Source organism: Cetorhinus maximus, unplaced genomic scaffold, assembly GCF_964194155.1.
Source record: "Cetorhinus maximus unplaced genomic scaffold, sCetMax3.hap1.1 HAP1_SCAFFOLD_945, whole genome shotgun sequence".
NCBI classification, from domain to species: Eukaryota; Metazoa; Chordata; class Chondrichthyes; order Lamniformes; family Cetorhinidae; genus Cetorhinus; species Cetorhinus maximus.
In genome coordinates this window covers 82,999-107,122 of record NW_027596887.1, presented here as the reverse complement: position 1 = coordinate 107,122, position 24,124 = coordinate 82,999, and the positions used below count along the sequence as shown (strand labels likewise).

Below are 24,124 nucleotides of genomic sequence, written 5' to 3'. Positions count from 1 at the left end.
GTGTATCAGTGTGAGTGTGTGTATCCGTGTGAGTGTGTGTATCAGTGTGAGTGTGTTTTTCCGTGTGAGTGTGTGTATCCGTGTGAGTGTGTGTATCCGTGTGAGTGTGTGTATCAGTGTGAGTGTGTGTATCCGTGTGAGTGTGTGTATCCGTGTGAGTGTGTGTATCCGTGTGAGTGTGTGTATCCGTGTGAGTGTGTGAATCCGTGTGAGTGTGTTTTTCCGTGTGAGTGTGTGTATCAGTGTGAGTGTGTGTATCAGTGTGTGTGTGTATCCGTGTGAGTGTGTGTATCCGTGTGTGTGTGTATCAGTGTGAGTGTGTGTATCTGTGTGAGTGTGTGTATCAGTGTGTGTGTGTGTGTCCGTGTGAGTGTGTGTATCAGTGTGAGTGTGTGTATCAGTGTGTGTGTGTGTATCAGTGTGTGTGTGTATCAGTGTGTGTGTGTGTATCAGTGTGTGTGTGTGTCCATGTGAGTGAGTGTATCAGTGTGAGTGTGTGAATCCGTGTGAGTGTGTGTATCAGTGTGTGTGTGTGTGTCCGTGTGAGTGTGTGTTTCCATGAGTGTGTGTATCAGTGTGAGTGTGTGTATCCGTGTGAGTGTGTTTTTCCGTGTGAGTGTGTGTATCCATGTGAGTGTGTGTATCCGTGTGAGTGTGTTTTTCCGTGTGAGTGTGTGTATCCGTGTGAGTGTGTGTATCCGTGTGAGTGTGTGTATCCGTGCGAGTGTGTGTATCCGTGCGAGTGTGTGTATCCGTGTGAGTGTGTGTATCAGTGTGTGTGTGTGTGTATCAGTGTGAGTGTGTGTATCCGTGTGAGTGTGTGTATCCGTGTGAGTGTGTGTATCCGTGTGAGTGTGTTTTTCCGTGTGAGTGTGTGTATCTGTGTGAGTGTGTGTATCCGTGTGAGTGTGTGTATCTGTGTGAGTGTGTGTATCAGTGTGAGTGTGTTTTTCCGTGTGAGTGTGTGTATCAGTGTGAGTGTGTGTATCAGTGTGAGTGTGTGTATCCGTGTGAGTGTGTTTTTCCGTGTGAGAGTGTGTATCTGTGTGAGTGTGTGTATCAGTGCGGGTGTGTGTATCAGTGTGAGTGTGTGTATCTGTGTGAGTGTGTGTATCTGTGTGAGTGTGTGTATCTGAGTGAGTGTGTGTATCCGTGTCAGTGTGTTTTTACGTGTGAGTGTGTGTATCAGTGTGTGTGTGTATCTGTGTGAGTGTGTTTTTCCGTGTGAGTGTGTGTATCCGTGTGAGTGTGTGTATCTGTGTGAGTGTGTGTATCCGTGTGAGTGTGTGAATCCGTGTGAGTGTGTTTTTCCGTGTGAGTGTGTGTATCAGTGTGAGTGTGTGTATCAGTGTGTGTGTGTATCCGTGTGAGTGTGTGTATCCGTGTGAGTGTGTGTATCAGTGTGAGTGTGTGTATCTGTGTGAGTGTGTGTATCCGTGTGAGTGTGTGTATCCGTGTGAGTGTGTGTATCAGTGTGAGTGTGTGTATCTGTGTGAGTGTGTGTATCCGTGTGAGTGTGTGTATCCGTGTGAGTGTGTTTTTCCGTGTGAGTGTGTGTATCCATGTGAGTGTGTGTATCTGTGTGAGTGTGTTTTTCCGTGTGAGTGTATCAGTGTGAGTGTGTGTATCTGTGTGAGTGTGTTTTTCCGTGTGAGTGTGTGTATCAGTGTGAGTGTGTGTATCTGTGTGAGTGTGTGTATCCGTGTGAGTGTGTTTTTCCGTGTGAGTGTGTGTATCCATCTGAGTGTGTGTATCCGTGTGAGTGTGTTTTTCCGTGTGAGTGTGTGTATCCGTGTGAGTGTGTGTATCCGTGCGAGTGTGTGTATCCGTGCGAGTGTGTGTATCCGTGCGAGTGTGTGTATCCGTGTGAGTGTGTGTATCCGTGTGAGTGTGTGTATCCGTGTGAGTGTGTGTATCCGTGCGAGTGTGTGTATCCGTGCGAGTGTGTGTATCCGAGTGAGTGTGTGTATCAGTGTGTGTGTGTGTGTATCAGTGTGAGTGTGTGTATCCGTGTGAGTGTGTGTATCCGTGTGAGTGTGTGTATCCGTGTGAGTGTGTTTTTCCGTGTGAGTGTGTGTATCTGTGTGAGTGTGTGTATCCGTGTGAGTGTGTGTATCTGTGTGAGTGTGTGTATCAGTGTGAGTGTGTTTTTCCGTGTGAGTGTGTGTATCAGTGTGAGTGTGTGTATCCGTGTGAGTGTGTTTTTCCGTGGAGAGTGTGTATCTGTGTGAGTGTGTGTATCAGTGCGGGTGTGTGTATCAGTGTGAGTGTGTGTATCTGTGTGAGTGTGTGTATCTGTGTGAGTGTGTGTATCTGAGTGAGTGTGTGTATCCGTGTCAGTGTGTTTTTACGTGTGAGTGTGTGTATCAGTGTGTGTGTGTATCTGTGTGAGTGTGTTTTTCCGTGTGAGTGTGTGTATCCGTGTGAGTGTGTGTATCTGTGTGAGTGTGTGTATCCGTGTGAGTGTGTGAATCCGTGTGAGTGTGTTTTTCCGTGTGAGTGTGCGTATCAGTGTGAGTGTGTGTATCAGTGTGTGTGTGTATCCGTGTGAGTGTGTTTATCCGTGTGAGTGTGTGTATCAGTGTGAGTGTGTGTATCTGTGTGAGTGTGTGTATCCGTGTGAGTGTGTGTATCCGTGTGATTGTGTGTATCAGTGTGAGTGTGGGTATCTGTGTGAGTGTGTGTATCCGTGTGAGTGTGTGTATCCGTGTGAGTGTGTTTTTCCGTGTGAGTGTGTGTATCCATGTGAGTGTGTGTATCTGTGTGAGTGTGTTTTTCCGTGTGAGTGTATCAGTGTGAGTGTGTGTATCTGTGTGAGTGTGTTTTTCCGTGTGAGTGTGTGTATCAGTGTGAGTGTGTGTATCCGTGTGAGTGTGTGTATCTGTGTGAGTGTGTGTATCTGTGTGAGTGTGTTTTTCCGTGTGTGTGTGTGTATCTGAGTGAGTGTCTGTATCTGTGTGAGTGTGTGTATCCGTGTGAGTGTGTGTATCAGTGTGAGTGTGTGTATCCGTGTGAGTTTGTGTATCCGTGTGAGTGTGTGTATCTGTGTGAGTGTGTGTATCTGTGTGAGTGTGTGTATCCGTGTGAGTGTGTGTATCTGTGTGAGTGTGATTTTCCGGGTGAGTGTGTGTATCAGTGTGAGTGTGTGTATCCGTGTGAGTGTGTGGATCTGTGTGAGTGTGTGTATCCGTGTGAGTGTGTGTATCCGTGTGAGTGTGTTTTTCCGTGCGTGTGTATCAGTGTGAGTGTGTGTATCCGTGTGAGTGTGTGTATCTGTGTGAGCGTGTGTATCCGTGTGAGTGTGTGTATCTGTGTGAGTGTGTGTATCTGTGTGAGTGTGTTATTCCGTGTGAGTGTTTTTCCGTGTGAGTGTGTGTATCTGTGTGAGTGTGTTTTTCCGTGTGAGTGTGTTTTTCCGTGTGAGTGTGTGTATCCGTGTGAGTGTGTGTATCCGTGTGAGTGTGTGTATCCGTGTGAGTGTGTGTATCAGTGTGAGTGTGTTTTTCCGTGTGAGTGTGTGTATCCGTGTGAGTGTGTGTATCCGTGTGAGTGTGTGTATCAGTGTGAGTGTGTGTATCCGTGTGAGTGTGTGTATCCGTGTGAGTGTGTGTATCCGTGTGAGTGTGTTTTTCCGTGTGAGTGTGTGTATCCGTGTGAGTGTGTGTATCAGTGAGTGTGTGTATCCGTGTGAGTGTGTTCCTCCGTGTGAGTGTGTGTATCCGTGTGAGTGTGTGTATCTGTGTGAGTGTGTGTATCCGTGTGAGTGTGTGTATCAGTGTGAGTGTGTGTATCAGTGTGAGTGTGTGTATCAGTGTGAGTGTGTGTATCCGTGTGAGTGTGTGTATCAGTGTGAGTGTGTGTATCAGTGTGAGTGTGTTTTTCCGTGTGAGTGTGTGTATCTGTGTGAGTGTATCAGTGTGTGTGTATCCGTGTGAGTGTGTGTATCCGTGAGAGTGTGTGTATCTGTGTGAGTGTGTGTATCCGTGTGAGTGTGTGTATCCGTGTGAGTGTGTGTATCTGTGTGAGTGTGTTTTTCCGTGTGAGTGTGTGTATCTGTGTGAGTGTGTGTATCTGTGTGAGTGTGTGTATCCGTGTGAGTGTGTGTATCTGTGTGAGTGTGTGTATCCGTGTGAGTGTGTGAATCCGTGTGAGTGTGTTTTTCCGTGTGAGTGTGTGTATCAGTGTGAGTGTGTGTATCAGTGTGTGTGTATATCCGTGTGAGTGTGTGTATCCGTGTGAGTGTGTGTATCAGTGTGAGTGTGTGTATCTGTGTGAGTGTGTGTATCCGTGTGAGTGTGTGTATCCGTGTGAGTGTGTGTATCAGTGTGAGTGTGTGTATCTGTGTGAGTGTGTGTATCCGTGTGAGTGTGTGTATCCGTGTGAGTGTGTTTTTCCGTGTGAGTGTGTGTATCCATGTGAGTGTGTGTATCTGTGTGAGTGTGTTTTTCCGTGTGAGTGTATCAGTGTGAGTGTGTGTATCTGTGTGAGTGTGTTTTTCCGTGTGAGTGTGTGTATCAGTGTGAATGTGTGTATCTGTGTGAGTGTGTGTATCCGTGTGAGTGTGTTTTTCCGTGTGAGTGTGTGTATCCATCTGAGTGTGTGTATCCGTGTGAGTGTGTTTTTCCGTGTGAGTGTGTGTATCCGTGTGAGTGTGTGTATCCGTGTGAGTGTGTGTATCCGTGCGAGTGTGTGTATCCGTGCGAGTGTGTGTATCCGTGTGAGTGTGTGTATCCGTGTGAGTGTGTGTATCCGTGCGAGTGTGTGTATCCGTGCGAGTGTGTGTATCCGTGCGAGTGTGTGTATCCGTGTGAGTGTGTGTATCAGTGTGTGTGTGTGTGTATCAGTGTGAGTGTGTGTATCCGTGTGAGTGTGTGTATCCGTGTGAGTGTGTGTATCCGTGTGAGTGTGTTTTTCCGTGTGAGTGTGTGTATCTGTGTGAGTGTGTGTATCCGTGTGAGTGTGTGTATCTGTGTGAGTGTGTGTATCCGTGTGAGTGTGTGTATCCGTGTGAGTGTGTGTATCAGTGTGAGTGTGTGTATCTGTGTGAGTGTGTGTATCCGTGTGAGTGTGTGTATCCGTGTGAGTGTGTTTTTCCGTGTGAGTGTGTGTATCCCTGTGAGTGTGTGTATCTGTGTGAGTGTGTTTTTCCGTGTGAGTGTATCAGTGTGAGTGTGTGTATCTGTGTGAGTGTGTGTGTCCGTGTGAGTGTGTGTATCAGTGTGAGTGTGTGTATCTGTGTGAGTGTGTGTATCCGTGTGAGTGTGTTTTTCCGTGTGAGTGTGTGTATCCGTGTGAGTGTGTGTATCCGTGTGAGTGTGTTTTTCCGTGTGAGTGTGTGTATCCGTGTGAGTGTGTGTATCCGTGTGAGTGTGTGTATCCGTGCGAGTGTGTGTATCCGTGCGAGTGTGTGTATCCGTGCGAGTGTGTGTATCCGTGTGAGTGTGTGTATCAGTGTGTGTGTGTGTGTATCAGGGTGAGTGTGTGTATCCGTGTGAGTGTGTGTATCCGTGTGAGTGTGTGTATGCGTGTGAGTGTGATTTTCCGTGTGAGTGTGTGTATCTGTGTGAGTGTGTGTATCCGTGTGAGTGTGTGTATCTGTGTGAGTGTGTGTATCAGTGTGAGTGTGTTTTTCCGTGTGAGTGTGTGTATCAGTGTGAGTGTGTGTATCCGTGTGAGTGTGTTTTTCCGTGTGAGAGTGTGTATCTGTGTGAGTGTGTGTATCAGTGCGGGTGTGTGTATCAGTGTGAGTGTGTGTATCTGTGTGAGTGTGTGTATCTGTGTGAGTGTGTGTATCTGAGTGAGTGTGTGTATCCGTGTCAGTGTGTTTTTACGTGTGAGTGTGTGTATCAGTGTGTGTGTGTATCTGTGTGAGTGTGTTTATCCGTGTGAGTGTGTGTATCCGTGTGAGTGTGTGTATCTGTGTGAGTGTGTGTATCCGTGTGAGTGTGTGAATCCGTGTGAGTGTGTGAATCCGTGTGAGTGTGTGTATCAGTGTGAGTGTGTGTATCAGTGTGTGTGTGTATCCGTGTGAGTGTGTGTATCCGTGTGAGTGTGTGTATCAGTGTGAGTGTGTGTATCTGTGTGAGTGTGTGTATCCGTGTGAGTGTGTGTATCAGTGTGAGTGTGTGTATCAGTGTGAGTGTGTGTATCTGTGTGAGTGTGTGTATCCGTGTGAGTGTGTGTATCCGTGTGAGTGTGTGTATCCGTGTGAGTGTGTTTTTCCGTGTGAGTGTGTGTATCCGTGTGAGTGTGTGTATCTGTGTGAGTGTGTTTTTCCGTGTGAGTGTATCAGTGTGAGTGTGTGTATCTGTGTGAGTGTGTTTTTCCGTGTGAGTGTGTGTATCAGTGTGAGTGTGTGTATCCGTGTGAGTGTGTGTATCTGTGTGAGTGTGTGTATCTGTGTGAGTGTGTTTTTCCGTGTGAGTGTGTGTATCTGAGTGAGTGTGTGTATCTGTGTGAGTGTGTGTATCCGTGTGAGTGTGTGTATCAGTGTGAGTGTGTGTATCCGTGTGAGTTTGTGTATCCATGTGAGTGTGTGTATCTGTGTGAGTGTGTGTATCTGTGTGAGTGTGTGTATCCGTGTGAGTGTGTGTATCTGTGTGAGTGTGATTTTCCGTGTGAGTGTGTGTATCAGTGTGAGTGTGTGTATCCGTGTGAGTGTGTGTATCTGTGTGAGTGTGTGTATCCGTGTGAGTGTGTGTATCTGTGTGAGTGTGTTTTTCCGTGCGTGTGTATCAGTGTGAGTGTGTGTATCCGTGTGAGTGTGTGTATCTGTGTGAGCGTGTGTATCCGTGTGAGTGTGTGTATCAGTGTGAGTGTGTGTATCCGTGTGAGTGTGTGTATCTGTGTGAGTGTGTGTATCTGTGTGAGTGTGTTTTTCCGTGTGAGTGTGTGTATCTGTGTGTGTGTTTTTCCGTGTGAGTGTGTGTATCTGTGTGAGTGTGTTTTTCCGTGTGAGTGTGTTTTTCCGTGTGAGTGTGTGTATCAGTGTGAGTGTGTGTATCCGTGTGAGTGTGTGTATCAGTGTGAGTGTGTTTTTCCGTGTGAGTGTGTGTATCCGTGTGAGTGTGTGTATCCGTGTGAGTGTGTGTATCAGTGTGAGTGTGTGTATCCGTGTGAGTGTGTGTATCCGTGTGAGTGTGTGTATCCGTGTGAGTGTGTGTATCCGTGTGAGTGTGTGAATCCGTGTGAGTGTGTTTTTCCGTGTGAGTGTGTGTATCAGTGTGAGTGTGTGTATCAGTGTGTGTGTGTATCCGTGTGAGTGTGTGTATCCGTGTGTGTGTGTATCAGTGTGAGTGTGTGTATCTGTGTGAGTGTGTGTATCAGTGTGTGTGTGTGTGTCCGTGTGAGTGTGTGTATCAGTGTGAGTGTGTGTATCAGTGTGTGTGTGTGTATCAGTGTGTGTGTGTGTATCAGTGTGTGTGTGTGTATCAGTGTGTGTGTGTGTCCATGTGAGTGAGTGTATCAGTGTGAGTGTGTGAATCCGTGTGAGTGTGTGTATCAGTGTGTGTGTGTGTGTCCGTGTGAGTGTGTGTTTCCATGAGTGTGTGTATCAGTGTGAGTGTGTGTATCCGTGTGAGTGTGTTTTTCCGTGTGAGTGTGTGTATCCATGTGAGTGTGTGTATCCGTGTGAGTGTGTTTTTCCGTGTGAGTGTGTATATCCGTGTGAGTGTGTGTATCCGTGTGAGTGTGTGTATCCGTGCGAGTGTGTGTATCCGTGCGAGTGTGTGTATCCGTGTGAGTGTGTGTATCAGTGTGTGTGTGTGTGTATCAGTGTGAGTGTGTGTATCCGTGTGAGTGTGTGTATCCGTGTGAGTGTGTGTATCCGTGTGAGTGTGTTTTTCCGTGTGAGTGTGTGTATCTGTGTGAGTGTGTGTATCCGTGTGAGTGTGTGTATCTGTGTGAGTGTGTGTATCAGTGTGAGTGTGTTTTTCCGTGTGAGTGTGTGTATCAGTGTGAGTGTGTGTATCAGTGTGAGTGTGTGTATCCGTGTGAGTGTGTTTTTCCGTGTGAGAGTGTGTATCTGTGTGAGTGTGTGTATCAGTGCGGGTGTGTGTATCAGTGTGAGTGTGTGTATCTGTGTGAGTGTGTGTATCTGTGTGAGTGTGTGTATCTGAGTGAGTGTGTGTATCCGTGTCAGTGTGTTTTTACGTGTGAGTGTGTGTATCAGTGTGTGTGTGTATCTGTGTGAGTGTGTTTTTCCGTGTGAGTGTGTGTATCCGTGTGAGTGTGTGTATCTGTGTGAGTGTGTGTATCCGTGTGAGTGTGTGAATCCGTGTGAGTGTGTTTTTCCGTGTGAGTGTGTGTATCAGTGTGAGTGTGTGTATCAGTGTGTGTGTGTATCCGTGTGAGTGTGTGTATCCGTGTGAGTGTGTGTATCAGTGTGAGTGTGTGTATCTGTGTGAGTGTGTGTATCCGTGTGAGTGTGTGTATCCGTGTGAGTGTGTGTATCAGTGTGAGTGTGTGTATCTGTGTGAGTGTGTGTATCCGTGTGAGTGTGTGTATCCGTGTGAGTGTGTTTTTCCGTGTGAGTGTGTGTATCCATGTGAGTGTGTGTATCTGTGTGAGTGTGTTTTTCCGTGTGAGTGTATCAGTGTGAGTGTGTGTATCTGTGTGAGTGTGTTTTTCCGTGTGAGTGTGTGTATCAGTGTGAGTGTGTGTATCTGTGTGAGTGTGTGTATCCGTGTGAGTGTGTTTTTCCGTGTGAGTGTGTGTATCCATCTGAGTGTGTGTATCCGTGTGAGTGTGTTTTTCCGTGTGAGTGTGTGTATCCGTGTGAGTGTGTGTATCCGTGTGAGTGTGTGTATCCGTGCGAGTGTGTGTATCCGTGCGAGTGTGTGTATCCGTGTGAGTGTGTGTATCCGTGTGAGTGTGTGTATCCGTGTGAGTGTGTGTATCCGTGCGAGTGTGTGTATCCGTGCGAGTGTGTGTATCCGTGTGAGTGTGTGTATCAGTGTGTGTGTGTGTGTATCAGTGTGAGTGTGTGTATCCGTGTGAGTGTGTGTATCCGTGTGAGTGTGTGTATCCGTGTGAGTGTGTTTTTCCGTGTGAGTGTGTGTATCTGTGTGAGTGTGTGTATCCGTGTGAGTGTGTGTATCTGTGTGAGTGTGTGTATCAGTGTGAGTGTGTTTTTCCGTGTGAGTGTGTGTATCAGTGTGAGTGTGTGTATCCGTGTGAGTGTGTTTTTCCGTGGAGAGTGTGTATCTGTGTGAGTGTGTGTATCAGTGCGGGTGTGTGTATCAGTGTGAGTGTGTGTATCTGTGTGAGTGTGTGTATCTGTGTGAGTGTGTGTATCTGAGTGAGTGTGTGTATCCGTGTCAGTGTGTTTTTACGTGTGAGTGTGTGTATCAGTGTGTGTGTGTATCTGTGTGAGTGTGTTTTTCCGTGTGAGTGTGTGTATCCGTGTGAGTGTGTGTATCTGTGTGAGTGTGTGTATCCGTGTGAGTGTGTGAATCCGTGTGAGTGTGTTTTTCCGTGTGAGTGTGCGTATCAGTGTGAGTGTGTGTATCAGTGTGTGTGTGTATCCGTGTGAGTGTGTTTATCCGTGTGAGTGTGTGTATCAGTGTGAGTGTGTGTATCTGTGTGAGTGTGTGTATCCGTGTGAGTGTGTGTATCCGTGTGATTGTGTGTATCAGTGTGAGTGTGGGTATCTGTGTGAGTGTGTGTATCCGTGTGAGTGTGTGTATCCGTGTGAGTGTGTTTTTCCGTGTGAGTGTGTGTATCCATGTGAGTGTGTGTATCTGTGTGAGTGTGTTTTTCCGTGTGAGTGTATCAGTGTGAGTGTGTGTATCTGTGTGAGTGTGTTTTTCCGTGTGAGTGTGTGTATCAGTGTGAGTGTGTGTATCCGTGTGAGTGTGTGTATCTGTGTGAGTGTGTGTATCTGTGTGAGTGTGTTTTTCCGTGTGTGTGTGTGTATCTGAGTGAGTGTGTGTATCTGTGTGAGTGTGTGTATCCGTGTGAGTGTGTGTATCAGTGTGAGTGTGTGTATCCGTGTGAGTTTGTGTATCCGTGTGAGTGTGTGTATCTGTGTGAGTGTGTGTATCTGTGTGAGTGTGTGTATCCGTGTGAATGTGTGTATCTGTGTGAGTGTGATTTTCCGGGTGAGTGTGTGTATCAGTGTGAGTGTGTGTATCCGTGTGAGTGTGTGGATCTGTGTGAGTGTGTGTATCCGTGTGAGTGTGTGTATCCGTGTGAGTGTGTTTTTCCGTGCGTGTGTATCAGTGTGAGTGTGTGTATCCGTGTGAGTGTGTGTATCTGTGTGAGCGTGTGTATCCGTGTGAGTGTGTGTATCTGTGTGAGTGTGTGTATCTGTGTGAGTGTGTTTTTCCGTGTGAGTGTTTTTCCGTGTGAGTGTGTGTATCTGTGTGAGTGTGTTTTTCCGTGTGAGTGTGTTTTTCCGTGTGAGTGTGTGTATCCGTGTGAGTGTGTGTATCCGTGTGAGTGTGTGTATCCGTGTGAGTGTGTGTATCAGTGTGAGTGTGTTTTTCCGTGTGAGTGTGTGTATCCGTGTGAGTGTGTGTATCCGTGTGAGTGTGTGTATCAGTGTGAGTGTGTGTATCCGTGTGAGTGTGTGTATCCGTGTGAGTGTGTGTATCCGTGTGAGTGTGTTTTTCCGTGTGAGTGTGTGTATCCGTGTGAGTGTGTGTATCAGTGAGTGTGTGTATCCGTGTGAGTGTGTTCCTCCGTGTGAGTGTGTGTATCCGTGTGAGTGTGTGTATCTGTGTGAGTGTGTGTATCCGTGTGAGTGTGTGTATCAGTGTGAGTGTGTGTATCAGTGTGAGTGTGTGTATCAGTGTGAGTGTGTATATCCGTGTGAGTGTGTGTATCAGTGTGAGTGTGTGTATCAGTGTGAGTGTGTTTTTCCGTGTGAGTGTGTGTATCTGTGTGAGTGTATCAGTGTGTGTGTATCCGTGTGAGTGTGTGTATCCGTGAGAGTGTGTGTATCTGTGTGAGTGTGTGTATCCGTGTGAGTGTGTGTATCCGTGTGAGTGTGTGTATCTGTGTGAGTGTGTTTTTCCGTGTGAGTGTGTGTATCTGTGTGAGTGTGTGTATCTGTGTGAGTGTGTGTATCCGTGTGAGTGTGTGTAGCTGTGTGAGTGTGTTTCTCCGTGTGAGTGTGTGTATCTGTGTGTGTGTTTTTCCGTGTGAGTGTGTGTATCTGTGTGAGTGTGTTTTTCCGTGTTAGTGTGTTTTTCCATGTGAGTGTGTGTATCTGTGTGAGTGTGTTTTTCCGTGTGTGTCTTTTTCCGTGTGAGTGTGTGTATCAGTGTGAGTGTGTGTATCCGTGTGAGTGTGTGTATCTGTGTGAGTGTGTGTATCTGTGTGAGTGTGTTTTTCCGTGTGAGTGTGTGTATCTGTGTGTGTGTTTTTCCGTGTGAGTGTGTGTATCTGTGTGAGTGTGTTTTTCCGTGTGAGTGTGTTTTTCCGTGTGAGTGTGTGTATCCGTGTGTGTGTGTGTATCCGTGTGAGTGTGTGTATCCGTGTGAGTGTGTTTTTCCGTGTGAGTGTGTGTATCCGTGTGAGTGTGTGTATCAGTGTGAGTGTTTGTATCCGTGTGAGTGTGTGTATCCGTGTGAGTGTGTGTATCCGTGTGAGTGTGTGTATCCGTGTGAGTGTGTTTTTCCGTGTGAGTGTGTGTATCCGTGTGAGTGTGTGTATCAGTGTGAGTGTGTGTATCCGTGTGAGTGTGTATTTCCGTGTGAGTGTGTGTATCCGTGTGAGTGTGTTTATCTGTGTGAGTGTGTGTATCCGTGTGAGTGTGTGTATCAGTGTGAGTGTGTGTATCAGTGTGAGTGTGTGTATCCGTGTGAGTGTGTGTATCAGTGTGAGTGTGTGTATCAGTGTGAGTGTGTTTTTCCGTGTGAGTGTGTGTATCTGTGTGAGTGTGTGTATCAGTGTGTGTGTATCCGTGTGTGTGTATCTGTGTGAGTGTGTGTATCCGTGTGAGTGTGTGTATCCGTGAGAGTGTGTGTATCTGTGTGAGTGTGTGTATCCGTGTGAGTGTGTGTATCTGTGTGAGTGTGTTTTTCCGTGTGAGTGTGTGTATCTGTGTGAGTGTGTATCTGCGTGAGTGTGTGTATCCGTGTGAGTGTGTGTAGCTGTGTGAGTGTGTTTCTCCGTGTGAGTGTGTGTATCTGTGTGTGTGTTTTTCCATGTGAGTGTGTGTATCTGTGTGAGTGTGTTTTTCCGTGTGTGTCTTTTTCCGTGTGAGTGTGTGTATCAGTGTGAGTGTGTGTATCCGTGTGAGTGTGTGTATCCGTGTGAGTGTGTTTTTCCGTGTGAGTGTGTGTATCAGTGTGAGTGTGTGTATCAGTGTGAGTGTGTGTATCTGTGTGAGTGTGTGTATCAGTGTGAGTGTGTGTGTCCGTGTGAGTGTGTGTATACGTGTGAGTGTGTTTTTCCGTGTGAGTGTGTTTTTCCGTGTGAGTGTGTATCTGTGTGAGTGTGTGTATCCGTGTGAGTGTGTGTATCCGTGTGAGTGTGTGTATCTGTGTGAGTGTGCTTTTCCGTGTAAGTGTGTGTATCTGTGTGAGTGTGTGTATCAGTGTGAGTGTGTTTTTCCGTGTGAGTGTGTGTATCAGTGTGAGTGTGTGTATCCGTGTGAGTGTGTGTATCAGTGTGAGTGTGTGTATCCGTGTGAGTGTGTGTATCAGTGTAAGTGTGTTTTTCCGTGTGAGTGTGTTTTTCCGTGTGAGTGTGTGTATCTGTGTGAGTGTGTTTTTCCGTGTGAGTGTGTGTATCCGTGTGAGTGTGTGTATCCGTGTGAGTGTGTGTATCCGTGTGAGTGTGTGTATCTGTGTGTGTGTATCAGTGTGATTGTGTGTATCCGTGTGAGTGTGTTTTTCCGTGTGAGTGCGTGTATCCGTGTGAGTGTGTTTTTCCGTGTGTGTGTGTATCCGTGTGAGTGTGTGTATCTGTGTGAGTGTGTGTATCAGTGTGAGTGTGTTTTTCCGTGTGAGTGTGTGTATCAGTGTGAGTGTGTGTATCCGCGTGAGTGTGTGTATCTGTGTTAGTGTGTGTATCCGTGTGAGTGTGTGTATCCGTGTGAATGTGTGTATCAGTGTGAGTGTGTGTATCAGTGTGAGTGTGTGTATCCGTGTGAGTGTGTGTATCTGTGTGTGTGTGTATCTGTGTGAGTGTGTGTATCCGTGTGAGTGTGTGTATCAGTGTGTGTGCGTATCAGTGTGAGTGTGTGTATCTGTGTGAGTGTGTGTATCTGTGTGACTGTGTGTATACGTGTCAGTGTGTTTTTCAGTGTGAGTGTGTGTATCAGTGTGTGTTTGTATCTGTGTGAGTGTGTTTTTCCGTGTGAGTGTGTGTATCCGTGTGAGTGTGTGTATCTGTGTGAGTGTGTGTATCGGTGTGAGTGTTTGTATCTGTGTGAGTGTGTGTATCCGTGTGAGTGTGTTTTTCCGTGTGAGTGTGTGTATCCGTGTGAGTGTGTGTATCAGTGTGTGTGTGTATCCGTGTGAGTGTGTGTATCCGTGTGAGTGTATCAGTGTGAGTGTGTGTATCCGTGTGTGTGTATCTGTGTGAGTGTGTGTATCCGTGTGAGTGTGTGTATCCGTGTGAGTGTGTTTTTCCGTGTGAGTGTGTGTATCAGTTTGAGTGTGTGTATCTGTGTGAGTGTGTGTATCCGTGTGAGTGTGTGTATCAGTGTGAGTGTGTTTTTCCGTGTGAGTGTGTGTATCCGTGTGAATGTGTGTATCAGTGTGAGTGTGTGTATCTGTGTGAGTGTGTTTTTCCGTGTGAGTGTGTGTATCCGTGTGAGTGTGTATATCAGTGTGAGTGTGTGTATCCGTGTGAGTGTGTGTATCTGTGTGAGTGTGTTCTTCCGTGTGAGTGTGTGTATCCGTGTGAGTGTGTTTATCCGTGTGAGTGTGTGTATCTGTGTGTGTTTTTCCGTGTGAGTGTGTGTATCAGTGTGAGTGTGTTTTTCCGTCTGAGTGTGTGTATCCGTGTGAGTGTGTGTATCAGTGTGAGTGTGTTTTTCCGTGTGAGTGTGTGCATCAGTGTGAGTGTGTGTATCAGTGTGAGTGTGTGTATCCGTGTGAGTGTGTGTATCAGTGTGTGTGTGTATCCGTGTGAGTGTGTGTATCAGTGTGAGTTTGTGTATCCGTGTGAGTGTGTGTATCAGTGTGAGTGTGTGTATCCGTGTGAGTGTGTGTATCCGTGTGAGTGTGTGTATCAGTGTGAGTGTGTTTTTCCGTGTGAGTGTGTGTATCAGTGTGAGTGTGTGTATCCGTGTGAGTGTGTTTTTCCGTGTGAGAGTGTGTATCTGTGTGAGTGTGTGTATCAGTGCGGGTGTGTGTATCAGTGTGAGCGTGTGTATCTGTGTGAGTGTGTGTATCTGTGTGAGTGTGTGTATCTGAGTGAGTGTGTGTGTCCGTGTCAGTGTGTTTTTACGTGTGAGTGTGTGTATCAGTGTGTGTGTGTATCTGTGTGAGTGTGTTTTTCCGTGTGAGTGTGTGTATCCGTGTGAGTGTGTGAATCCGTGTGAGTGTGTTTTTCCTTGTGAGTGTGTGTATCAGTGTGAGTGTGTGTATCAGTGTGTGTGTGTATCCGTGTGAGTGTGTGTATCCGTGTGAGTGTGTGTATCAGTGTGAGTGTGTGTATCTGTGTGAGTGTGTGTATCCGTGTGAGTGTGTGTATCCGTGTGAGTGTGTGTATCAGTGTGAGTGTGTGTATCTGTGTGAGTGTGTGTATCCGTGTGAGTGTGTGTATCCGTGTGAGTGTGTTTTTCCGTGTGAGTGTGTGTATCCATGTGAGTGTGTGTATCTGTGTGAGTGTGTTTTTCCGTGTGAGTGTATCAGTGTGAGTGTGTGTATCTGTGTGAGTGTGTTTTTCCGTGTGAGTGTGTGTATCAGTGTGAGTGTGTGTATCCGTGTGAGTGTGTGTATCTGTGTGAGTGTGTGTATCTGTGTGAGTGTGTTTTTCCGTGTGAGTGTGTGTATCTGAGTGAGTGTGTGTATCTGTGTGAGTGTGTGTATCCGTGTGAGTGTGTGTATCAGTGTGAGTGTGTGTATCCGTGTGAGTTTGTGTATCCGTGTGAGTGTGTGTATCTGTGTGAGTGTGTGTATCTGTGTGAGTGTGTGTATCCGTGTGAGTGTGTGTATCTGTGTGAGTGTGATTTTCCGTGTGAGTGTGTGTATCAGTGTGAGTGTGTGTATCCGTGTGAGTGTGTGTATCTGTGTGAGTGTGTGTATCCGTGTGAGTGTGTGTATCAGCGTGAGTGTGTGTATCCGTTTGAGTGTGTGTATCTGTGTGAGTGTGTGTATCTGTGTGTGTGTTTTTCAGTGTGAGTGTATCAGTGTGAGTGTGTGTATCTGTGTGAGTGTGTGTATCTGTGTGAGTGTGTGTATCCGTGTGAGTGTGTGTATCAGTGTGAGTGTGTTTTTCCGTCTGAGTGTGTGTATCCGTGTGAGTTTGTGTATCAGTGTGAGTGTGTTTTTCCGTGTGAGTGTGTGCATCAGTGTGAGTGTGTGTATCAGTGTGAGTGTGTGTATCCGTGTGAGTGTGTGTATCAGTGTGTGTGTGTATCCGTGTGAGTGTGTGTATCAGTGTGAGTTTGTGTATCCGTGTGAGTGTGTGTATCAGTGTGAGTGTGTGTATCCGTGTGAGTGTGTGTATCTGTGTGTGTGTTTTTCCGTGTGAGTGTGTGTATCTGTGTGAGTGTATTTTTCCGTGTGAGTGTGTTTTTCCGTGTGAGTGTGTGTATCCGTGTGAGTGTGTGTATCCGTGTGAGTGTGTGTATCCGTGTGAGTGTGTGTATCAGTGTGAGTGTGTTTTTCCGTGTGAGTGTGTGTATCCGTGTGAGTGTGTGTATCCGTGTGAGTGTGTGTATCCGTGTGAGTGTGTGTATCCGTGTGAGTGTGTGTATCCGTGTGAGTGTGTTTTTCCGTGTGAGTGTGTGTATCCGTGTGAGTGTGTGTATCAGTGTGAGTGTGTGTATCCGTGTGAGTGTGTTTTTCCGTGTGAGTGTGTGTATCCGTCTGAGTGTGTGTATCTGTGTGAGTGTGTGTATCCGTGTGAGTGTGTGTATCAGTGTGAGTGTGTGTATCCGTGTGAGTGTGTGTATCAGTGTGAGTGTGTTTTTCCGTGTGAGTGTGTGTATCTGTGTGAGTGTGTGTATCAGTGTGTGTGTATCCGTGTGAGTGTGTGTATCCGTGAGAGTGTGTGTATCTGTGTGAGTGTGTGTATCCGTGTGAGTGTGTGTATCCGTGTGAGTGTGTGTATCTGTGTGAGTGTGTTTTTCCGTGTGAGTGTGTGTATCTGTGTGAGTGTGTGTATCTGTGTGAGTGTGTGTATCCGAGTGAGTGTGTGTAGCTGTGTGAGTGTGTTTCTCCGTGTGAGTGTGTGTATCTGTGTGTGTGTTTTTCCGTGTGAGTGTGTGTATCTGTGTGAGTGTGTTTTTCCGTGTTAGTGTGTTTTTCCATGTGAGTGTGTGTATCTGTGTGAGTGTGTTTTTCCGTGTGTGTCTTTTTCCGTGTGAGTGTGTGTATCAGTGTGAGTGTGTGTATCCGTGTGAGTGTGTGTATCTGTGTGAGTGTGTGTATCTGTGTGAGTGTGTTTTTCCGTGTGAGTGTGTGTATCTGTGTGTGTGTTTTTCCGTGTGAGTGTGTGTATCTGTGTGAGTGTGTTTTTCCGTGTGAGTGTGTTTTTCCGTGTGAGTGTGTGTATCCGTGTGTGTGTGTGTATCCGTGTGAGTGTGTGTATCCGTGTGTGTGTTTTTCCGTGTGAGTGTGTGTATCCGTGTGAGTGTGTGTATCCGTGTGAGTGTGTGTATCAGTGTGATTGTGTGTATCCGTGTGAGTGTGTGTATCCGTGTGAGTGTGTGTATCCGTGTGAGTGTGTTTTTCCGTGTGAGTGTGTGTATCCGTGTGAGTGTGTGTATCAGTGTGAGTGTGTGTATCCGTGTGAGTGTGTATTTCCGTGTGAGTGTGTGTATCCGTGTGAGTGTGTGTATCCGTGTGAGTGTGTGTATCTGTGTGAGTGTGTGTATCCGTGTGAGTGTGTGTATCAGTGTGAGTGTGTGTATCCGTGTGAGTGTGTGTATCCGTGTGAGTGTGTGTATCAGTGTGAGTGTGTGTATCAGTGTGAGTGTGTTTTTCCGTGTGAGTGTGTGTATCTGTGTGAGTGTGTGTATCAGTGTGTGTGTATCCGTGTGTGTGTATCTGTGTGAGTGTGTGTATCCGTGTGAGTGTGTGTATCCGTGAGAGTGTGTGTATCTGTGTGAGTGTGTGTATCCGTGTGAGTGTGTGTATCTGTGTGAGTGTGTTTTTCCGTGTGAGTGTGTGTATCTGTGTGAGTGTGTATCTGCGTGAGTGTGTGTATCCGTGTGAGTGTGTGTAGCTGTGTGAGTGTGTTTCTCCGTGTGAGTGTGTGTATCTGTGTGTGTGTTTTTCCGTGTGAGTGTGTGTATCTGTGTGAGTGTGTTTTTCCGTGTGTGTCTTTTTCCGTGTGAGTGTGTGTATCAGTGTGAGTGTGTGTATCCGTGTGAGTGTGTGTAACCGTGTGAGTGTGTTTTTCCGTGTGAGTGTGTGTATCAGTGTGAGTGTGTGTATCAGTGTGAGTGTGTGTATCTGTGTGAGTGTGTGTATCAGTGTGAGTGTGTGTGTCCGTGTGAGTGTGTGTATACGTGTGAGTGTGTTTTTCCGTGTGAGTGTGTTTTTCCGTGTGAGTGTGTGTATCCGTGTGAGTGTGTGTATCCGTGTGAGTGTGTGTATCCGTGTGAGTGTGTGTATCTGTGTGAGTGTGCTTTTCCGTGTAAGTGTGTGTATCTGTGTGAGTGTGTGTATGAGTGTGAGTGTGTTTTTCCGTGTGAGTGTGTGTATCAGTGTGAGTGTGTGTATCCGTGTGAGTGTGTGTATCAGTGTGAGTGTGTGTATCCGTGTGAGTGTGTGTATCAGTGTAAGTGTGTTTTTCCGTGTGAGTGTGTTTTTCCGTGTGAGTGTGTGTATCTGTGTGAGTGTGTTTTTCCGTGTGAGTGTGTGTATCCGTGTGAGTGTGTGTATCCGTGTGAGTGTGTGTATCCGTGTGAGTGTATCAGTGTGAGTGTGTGTATCCGTGTGAGTGTGTTTTTCCGTGTGAGTGCGTGTATCCGTGTGAGTGTGTTTTTCCGTGTGTGTGTGTATCCGTGTGAGTGTGTGTATCTGTGTGAGTGTGTGTATCAGTGTGAGTGTGTTTTTCCGTGTGAGTGTGTGTATCAGTGTGAGTGTGTGTATCCGTGTGAGTGTGTGTATCTGTGTTAGTGTGTGTATCCGTGTGAGTGTGTGTATCCGTGTGAATGTGTGTATCAGTGTGAGTGTGTGTATCAGTGTGAGTGTGTGTATCCGTGTGAGTGTGTGTATCTATGTGTGTGTGTATCTGTGTGAGTGTGTGTATCTGTGTGTGTGTGTGTATCCGTGTGAGTGTGTGTATCAGTGTGTGTGCGTATCAGTGTGAGTTTGTGTATCCGTGTGAGTGTGTGTATCTGTGTGAGTGTGTTTTTCCGTGTGAGTGTGTGTATCTGTGTGTGTGTGTATCTGTGTGAGTGTGTGTATCCGTGTGAGTGTGTGTATCCGTGTGAGTGTGTGAATCCGTGTGAGTGTGTGTATCCGTGTGAGTGTGTTTTTCCGTGTGAGTGTGTGTATCCGTGTGAGTGTGTGTATCCGTGTGAGTGTGTGTATCCGTGTGAGTGTGTTTTTCCGTGTGAGTGTGTGTATCCGTCTGAGTGTGTGTATCTGTGTGAGTGTGTGTATCCGTGTGAGTGTGTGTATCAGTGTGAGTGTGTGTATCAGTGTGAGTGTGTGTATCCGTGTGAGTGTGTGTATCAGTGTGAGTGTGTGTATCAGTGTGAGTGTGTTTTTCCGTGTGAGTGTGTGTATCTGTGTGAGTGTGTGTATCAGTGTGTGTGTATCCGTGTGAGTGTGTGTATCCGTGAGAGTGTGTGTATCTGTGTGAGTGTGTGTATCCGTGTGAGTGTGTGTATCCGTGTGAGTGTGTGTATCTGTGTGAGTGTGTTTTTCCGTGTGAGTGTGTGTATCTGTGTGAGTGTGTGTATCTGTGTGAGTGTGTGTATCCGTGTGAGTGTGTGTAGCTGTGTGAGTGTGTTTCTCCGTGTGAGTGTGTGTATCTGTGTGTGTGTTTTTCCGTGTGAGTGTGTGTATCTGTGTGAGTGTGTTTTTCCGTGTTAGTGTGTTTTTCCATGTGAGTGTGTGTATCTGTGTGAGTGTGTTTTTCCGTGTGTGTCTTTTTCCGTGTGAGTGTGTGTATCAGTGTGAGTGTGTGTATCCGTGTGAGTGTGTATCTGTGTGAGTGTGTGTATCTGTGTGAGTGTGTTTTTCCGTGTGAGTGTGTGTATCTGTGTGTGTGTTTTTCCGTGTGAGTGTGCGTATCTGTGTGAGTGTGTTTTTCCGTGTGAGTGTGTTTTTCCGTGTGAGTGTGTGTATCCGTGTGTGTGTGTGTATCCGTGTGAGTGTGTGTATCCGTGTGAGTGTGTTTTTCCGTGTGAGTGTGTGTATCCGTGTGAGTGTGTGTATCCGTGTGAGTGTGTGTATCAGTGTGATTGTGTGTATCCGTGTGAGTGTGTGTATCCGTGTGAGTGTGTGTATCCGTGTGAGTGTGTGTATCCGTGTGAGTGTGTTTTTCCGTGTGAGTGTGTGTATCCGTGTGAGTGTGTGTATCAGTGTGAGTGTGTGTATCCGTGTGAGTGTGTATTTCCGTGTGAGTGTGTGTATCCGTGTGAGTGTGTGTATCCGTGTGAGTGTGTGTATCTGTGTGAGTGTGTGTATCCGTGTGAGTGTGTGTATCAGTGTGAGTGTGTGTATCCGTGTGAGTGTGTGTATCCGTGTGAGTGTGTGTATCAGTGTGAGTGTGTGTATCAGTGTGAGTGTGTTTTTCCGTGTGAGTGTGTGTATCTGTGTGAGTGTGTGTATCAGTGTGTGTGTATCCGTGTGTGTGTATCTGTGTGAGTGTGTGTATCCGTGTGAGTGTGTGTATCCGTGAGAGTGTGTGTATCTGTGTGAGTGTGTGTATCCGTGTGAGTGTGTGTATCTGTGTGAGTGTGTTTTTCCGTGTGTGTGTGTATCTGTGTGAGTGTGTATCTGCGTGAGTGTGTGTATCCGTGTGAGTGTGTGTAGCTGTGTGAGTGTGTTTCTCCGTGTGAGTGTGTGTATCTGTGTGTGTGTTTTTCCGTGTGAGTGTGTGTATCTGTGTGAGTGTGTTTTTCCGTGTGTGTCTTTTTCCGTGTGAGTGTGTGTATCAGTGTGAGTGTGTGTATCCGTGTGTGTGTGTATCCGTGTGAGTGTGTTTTTCCGTGTGAGTGTGTGTATCAGTGTGAGTGTATGTATCAGTGTGAGTGTGTGTATCTGTGTGAGTGTGTGTATCAGTGTGAGTGTGTGTGTCCGTGTGAGTGTGTGTATACGTGTGAGTGTGTTTTTCCGTGTGAGTGTGTTTTTCCGTGTGAGTGTGTGTATCCGTGTGAGTGTGTGTATCCGTGTGAGTGTGTGTATCCGTGTGAGTGTGTGTATCTGTGTGAGTGTGCTTTTCCGTGTAAGTGTGTGTATCTGTGTGAGTGTGTGTATCAGTGTGAGTGTGTTTTTCCGTGTGAGTGTGTGTATCAGTGTGAGTGTGTGTATCCGTGTGAGTGTGTGTATCAGTGTGAGTGTGTGTATCCGTGTGAGTGTGTGTATCAGTGTAAGTGTGTTTTTCCGTGTGAGTGTGTTTTTCCGTGTGAGTGTGTGTATCTGTGTGAGTGTGTTTTTCCGTGTGAGTGTGTGTATCCGTGTGAGTGTGTGTATCCGTGTGAGTGTGTGTATCCGTGTGAGTGTATCAGTGTGAGTGTGTGTATCCGTGTGAGTGTGTTTTTCCGTGTGAGTGTGTGTATCCGTGTGAGTGTGTTTTTCCGTGTGTGTGTGTATCCGTGTGAGTGTGTGTATCTGTGTGAGTGTGTGTATCAGTGTGAGTGTGTTTTTCCGTGTGAGTGTGTGTATCAGTGTGAGTGTGTGTATCCGTGTGAGTGTGTGTATCTGTGTTAGTGTGTGTATCCGTGTGAGTGTGTGTATCCGTGTGAATGTGTGTATCAGTGTGAGTGTGTGTATCAGTGTGAGTGTGTGTATCCGTGTGAGTGTGTGTATCTATGTGTGTGTGTATCTGTGTGAGTGTGTGTATCTGTGTGTGTGTGTGTATCCGTGTGAGTGTGTGTATCAGTGTGTGTGCGTATCAGTGTGAGTGTGTGTATCCGTGTGAGTGTGTGTATCTGTGTGAGTGTGTTTTTCCGTGTGAGTGTGTGTATCTGTGTGTGTGTGTATCTGTGTGAGTGTGTGTATCCGTGTGAGTGTGTGTATCCGTGTGAGTGTGTGCATTAGTGTGGGTGTGTTTTTCCGTGTGAGTGTGTGTATCAGTGTGAGTGTGTGTATCCGTGTGAGTGTGTTTTTCCGTGTGAGTGTGTGTATCTGTGTGAGTGTGTGTATCTGTGTGAGTGTGTGTATCCGTGTGAATGTGTGTATCTGTGTGAGTGTGTGAATCAGTGTGAGTGTGTGTATCAGTGTGAGTGTGTGTATCCGTGTGAGTGTGTTTTTCCGTGTGAGTGTGTGTATCTGTGTGAGTGTGTGTACCAGTGTGAGTGTGTGTATCAGTGTGAGTGTGTGTATCTGTGTGAGTGTGTGTATCTGTGTGACTGTGTGTATCCGTGTCAGTGTGTTTTTCCGTGTGATTGTGTGTATCAGTGTGTGTGTGTATCTGTGTGAGTGTGTTTTTCCGTGTGAGTGTGTGTATCCGTGTGAGTGTGTGTATCTGTGTGAGTGTGTGTATCGGTGTGAGTGTTTGTATCTGTGTGAGTGTGTGTATCCGTGTGAGTGTGTTTTTCCGTGTGAGTGTGTGTATCCGTGTGAGTGTGTGTATCAGTGTGTGTGTGTATCCGTGTGAGTGTGTGTATCCGTGTGAGTGTGTGTATCCGTGTGAGTGTATCAGTGTGAGTGTGTGTATCCGTGTGTGTGTATCTGTGTGAGTGTGTGTATCCGTGTGAGTGTGTGTATCCGTGTGAGTGTGTGTATCCGTGTGAGTGTGTGTATCAGTGTGAGTGTGTGTATCCGTGTGAGTGTGTGTATCTGTGTGAGTGTGTTCTTCCGTGTGAGTGTGTGTATCCGTGTGAGTGTGTGTATCCGTGTGAGTGTGTGTATCCGTGTGAGTGTGTGTATCTGTGTGTGTGTTTTTCCGTGTGAGTGTGTGTATCAGTGTGAGTGTGTGTATCTGTGTGAGTGTGTGTATCTGTGTGAGTGTGTGTATCCGTGTGAGTGTGTGTATCAGTGTGAGTGTGTTTTTCCGTCTGAGTGTGTGTATCCGTGTGAGTGTGTGTATCAGTGTGAGTGTGTTTTTCCGTGTGAGTGTGTGCATCAGTGTGAGTGTGTGTATCAGTGTGAGTGTGTGTATCCGTGTGAGTGTGTGTATCAGTGTGTGTGTGTATCCGTGTGAGTGTGTGTATCAGTGTGAGTTTGTGTATCCGTGTGAGTGTGTGTATCAGTGTGAGTGTGTGTATCCGTGTGAGTGTGTGTATCAGTGTGAGTGTGTTTTTCCGTGTGAGTGTGTGTATCAGTGTGAGTGTGTGTATCCGTGTGAGTGTGTTTTTCCGTGTGAGAGTGTGTATCTGTGTGAGTGTGTGTATCAGTGCGGGTGTGTGTATCAGTGTGAGTGTGTGTATCTGTGTGAGTGTGTGTATCTGTGTGAGTGTGTGTATCTGAGTGAGTGTGTGTATCCGTGTCAGTGTGTTTTTACGTGTGAGTGTGTGTATCAGTGTGTGTGTGTATCCGTGTGAGTGTGTGTATCCGTGTGAGTGTGTGTATCAGTGTGAGTGTGTGTATCTGTGTGAGTGTGTGTATCCGTGTGAGTGTGTGTATCCGTGTGAGTGTGTGTATCCGAGTGAGTGTGTTTTTCCGTGTGTGTGTGTATCCATGTGAGTGTGTGTATCTGTGTGAGTGTGTTTTTCCGTGTGAGTGTATCAGTGTGAGTGTGTGTATCTGTGTGAGTGTGTTTTTCCGTGTGAGTGTGTGTATCAGTGTGAGTGTGCGTATCCGTGTGAGTGTGTGTATCTGTGTGAGTGTGTGTATCTGTGTGAGTGTGTTTTTCCGTGTGAGTGTGTGTATCTGAGTGAGTGTGTGTATCTGTGTGAGTGTGTGTATCCGTGTGAGTGTGTGTATCAGTGTGAGTGTGTGTATCTGTGTGAGTGTGTGTATCCGTGTGAGTGTGTGTATCCGTGTGAGTGTGTTTTTCCGTGTGAGTGTGTGTATCCGTGTGAGTGTGTGTATCTGTGTGAGTGTGATTTTCCGTGTGAGTGTATCAGTGTGAGTGTGTGTATCCGTGTGAGTGTGTGTATCTGTGTGAGTGTGTGTATCCGTGTGTGTGTGTATCTGTGTGAGTGTGTTTTTCCGTGCGTGTGTATCAGTGTGAGTGTGTGTATCCGTGTGAGTGTGTGTATCTGTGTGAGCGTGTGTATCCGTGTGAGTGTGTGTATCAGTGTGAGTGTGTGTATCAGTGTGAGTGTGTGTATCTGTGTGAGTGTGTGTATCTGTGTGAGTGTGTTTTTCCGTGTGAGTGTGTGTATCTGTGTGTGTGTTTTTCCGTGTGAGTGTGTGTATCTGTGTGTGTTTTTCCGTGTGAGTGTGTTTTTCCGTGTGAGTGTGTGTATCCGTGTGAGTGTGTATCCGTGTGAGTGTGTGTATCCGTGTGAGTGTGTGTATCAGTGTGAGTGTGTTTTTCCGTGTGAGTGTGTGTATCCGTGTGAGTGTGTGTATCCGTGTGAGTCTGTGTATCAGTGTGAGTGTGTGTATCCGTGTGAGTGTGTGTATCCGTGTGAGTGTGTGTATCCGTGTGAGTGTGTTTTTCCGTGTGAGTGTGTGTATCCGTGTGAGTGTGTGTATCAGTGTGAGTGTGTGTATCCGTGTGAGTGTGTTTTTCCGTGTGAGTGTGTGTATCCGTGTGAGTGTGTGTATCTGTGTGAGTGTGTGTATCCGTGTGAGTGTGTGTATCAGTGTGAGTGTGTGTATCCGTGTGAGTGTGTGTATCAGTGTGAGTGTGTGTATCAGTGTGAGTGTGTTTTTCCGTGTGAGTGTGTGTATCTGTGTGAGTGTGTGTATCAGTGTGTGTGTAT

General features: G+C 46.6%; 1 protein-coding gene across 1 annotated transcript in view; it reads left to right on the top strand.

The window, feature by feature from the left end:
* The window catches only part of LOC144675313 (uncharacterized), a 29,725-nt gene extending 20,719 nt beyond the window's left edge, over positions 1-9,006 (top strand). Inside the window, exons 2-3 of the mRNA XM_078536163.1 lie at positions 6,317-7,435; positions 7,557-9,006. Of these exons, the coding sequence (XP_078392289.1) occupies positions 6,317-7,261 (945 nt within the window). The 3' untranslated portion in view covers positions 7,262-7,435; positions 7,557-9,006. The remainder of the gene's footprint in view (positions 1-6,316; positions 7,436-7,556) is intronic.
* Positions 9,007-24,124: the final 15,118 nt, after the last annotated feature.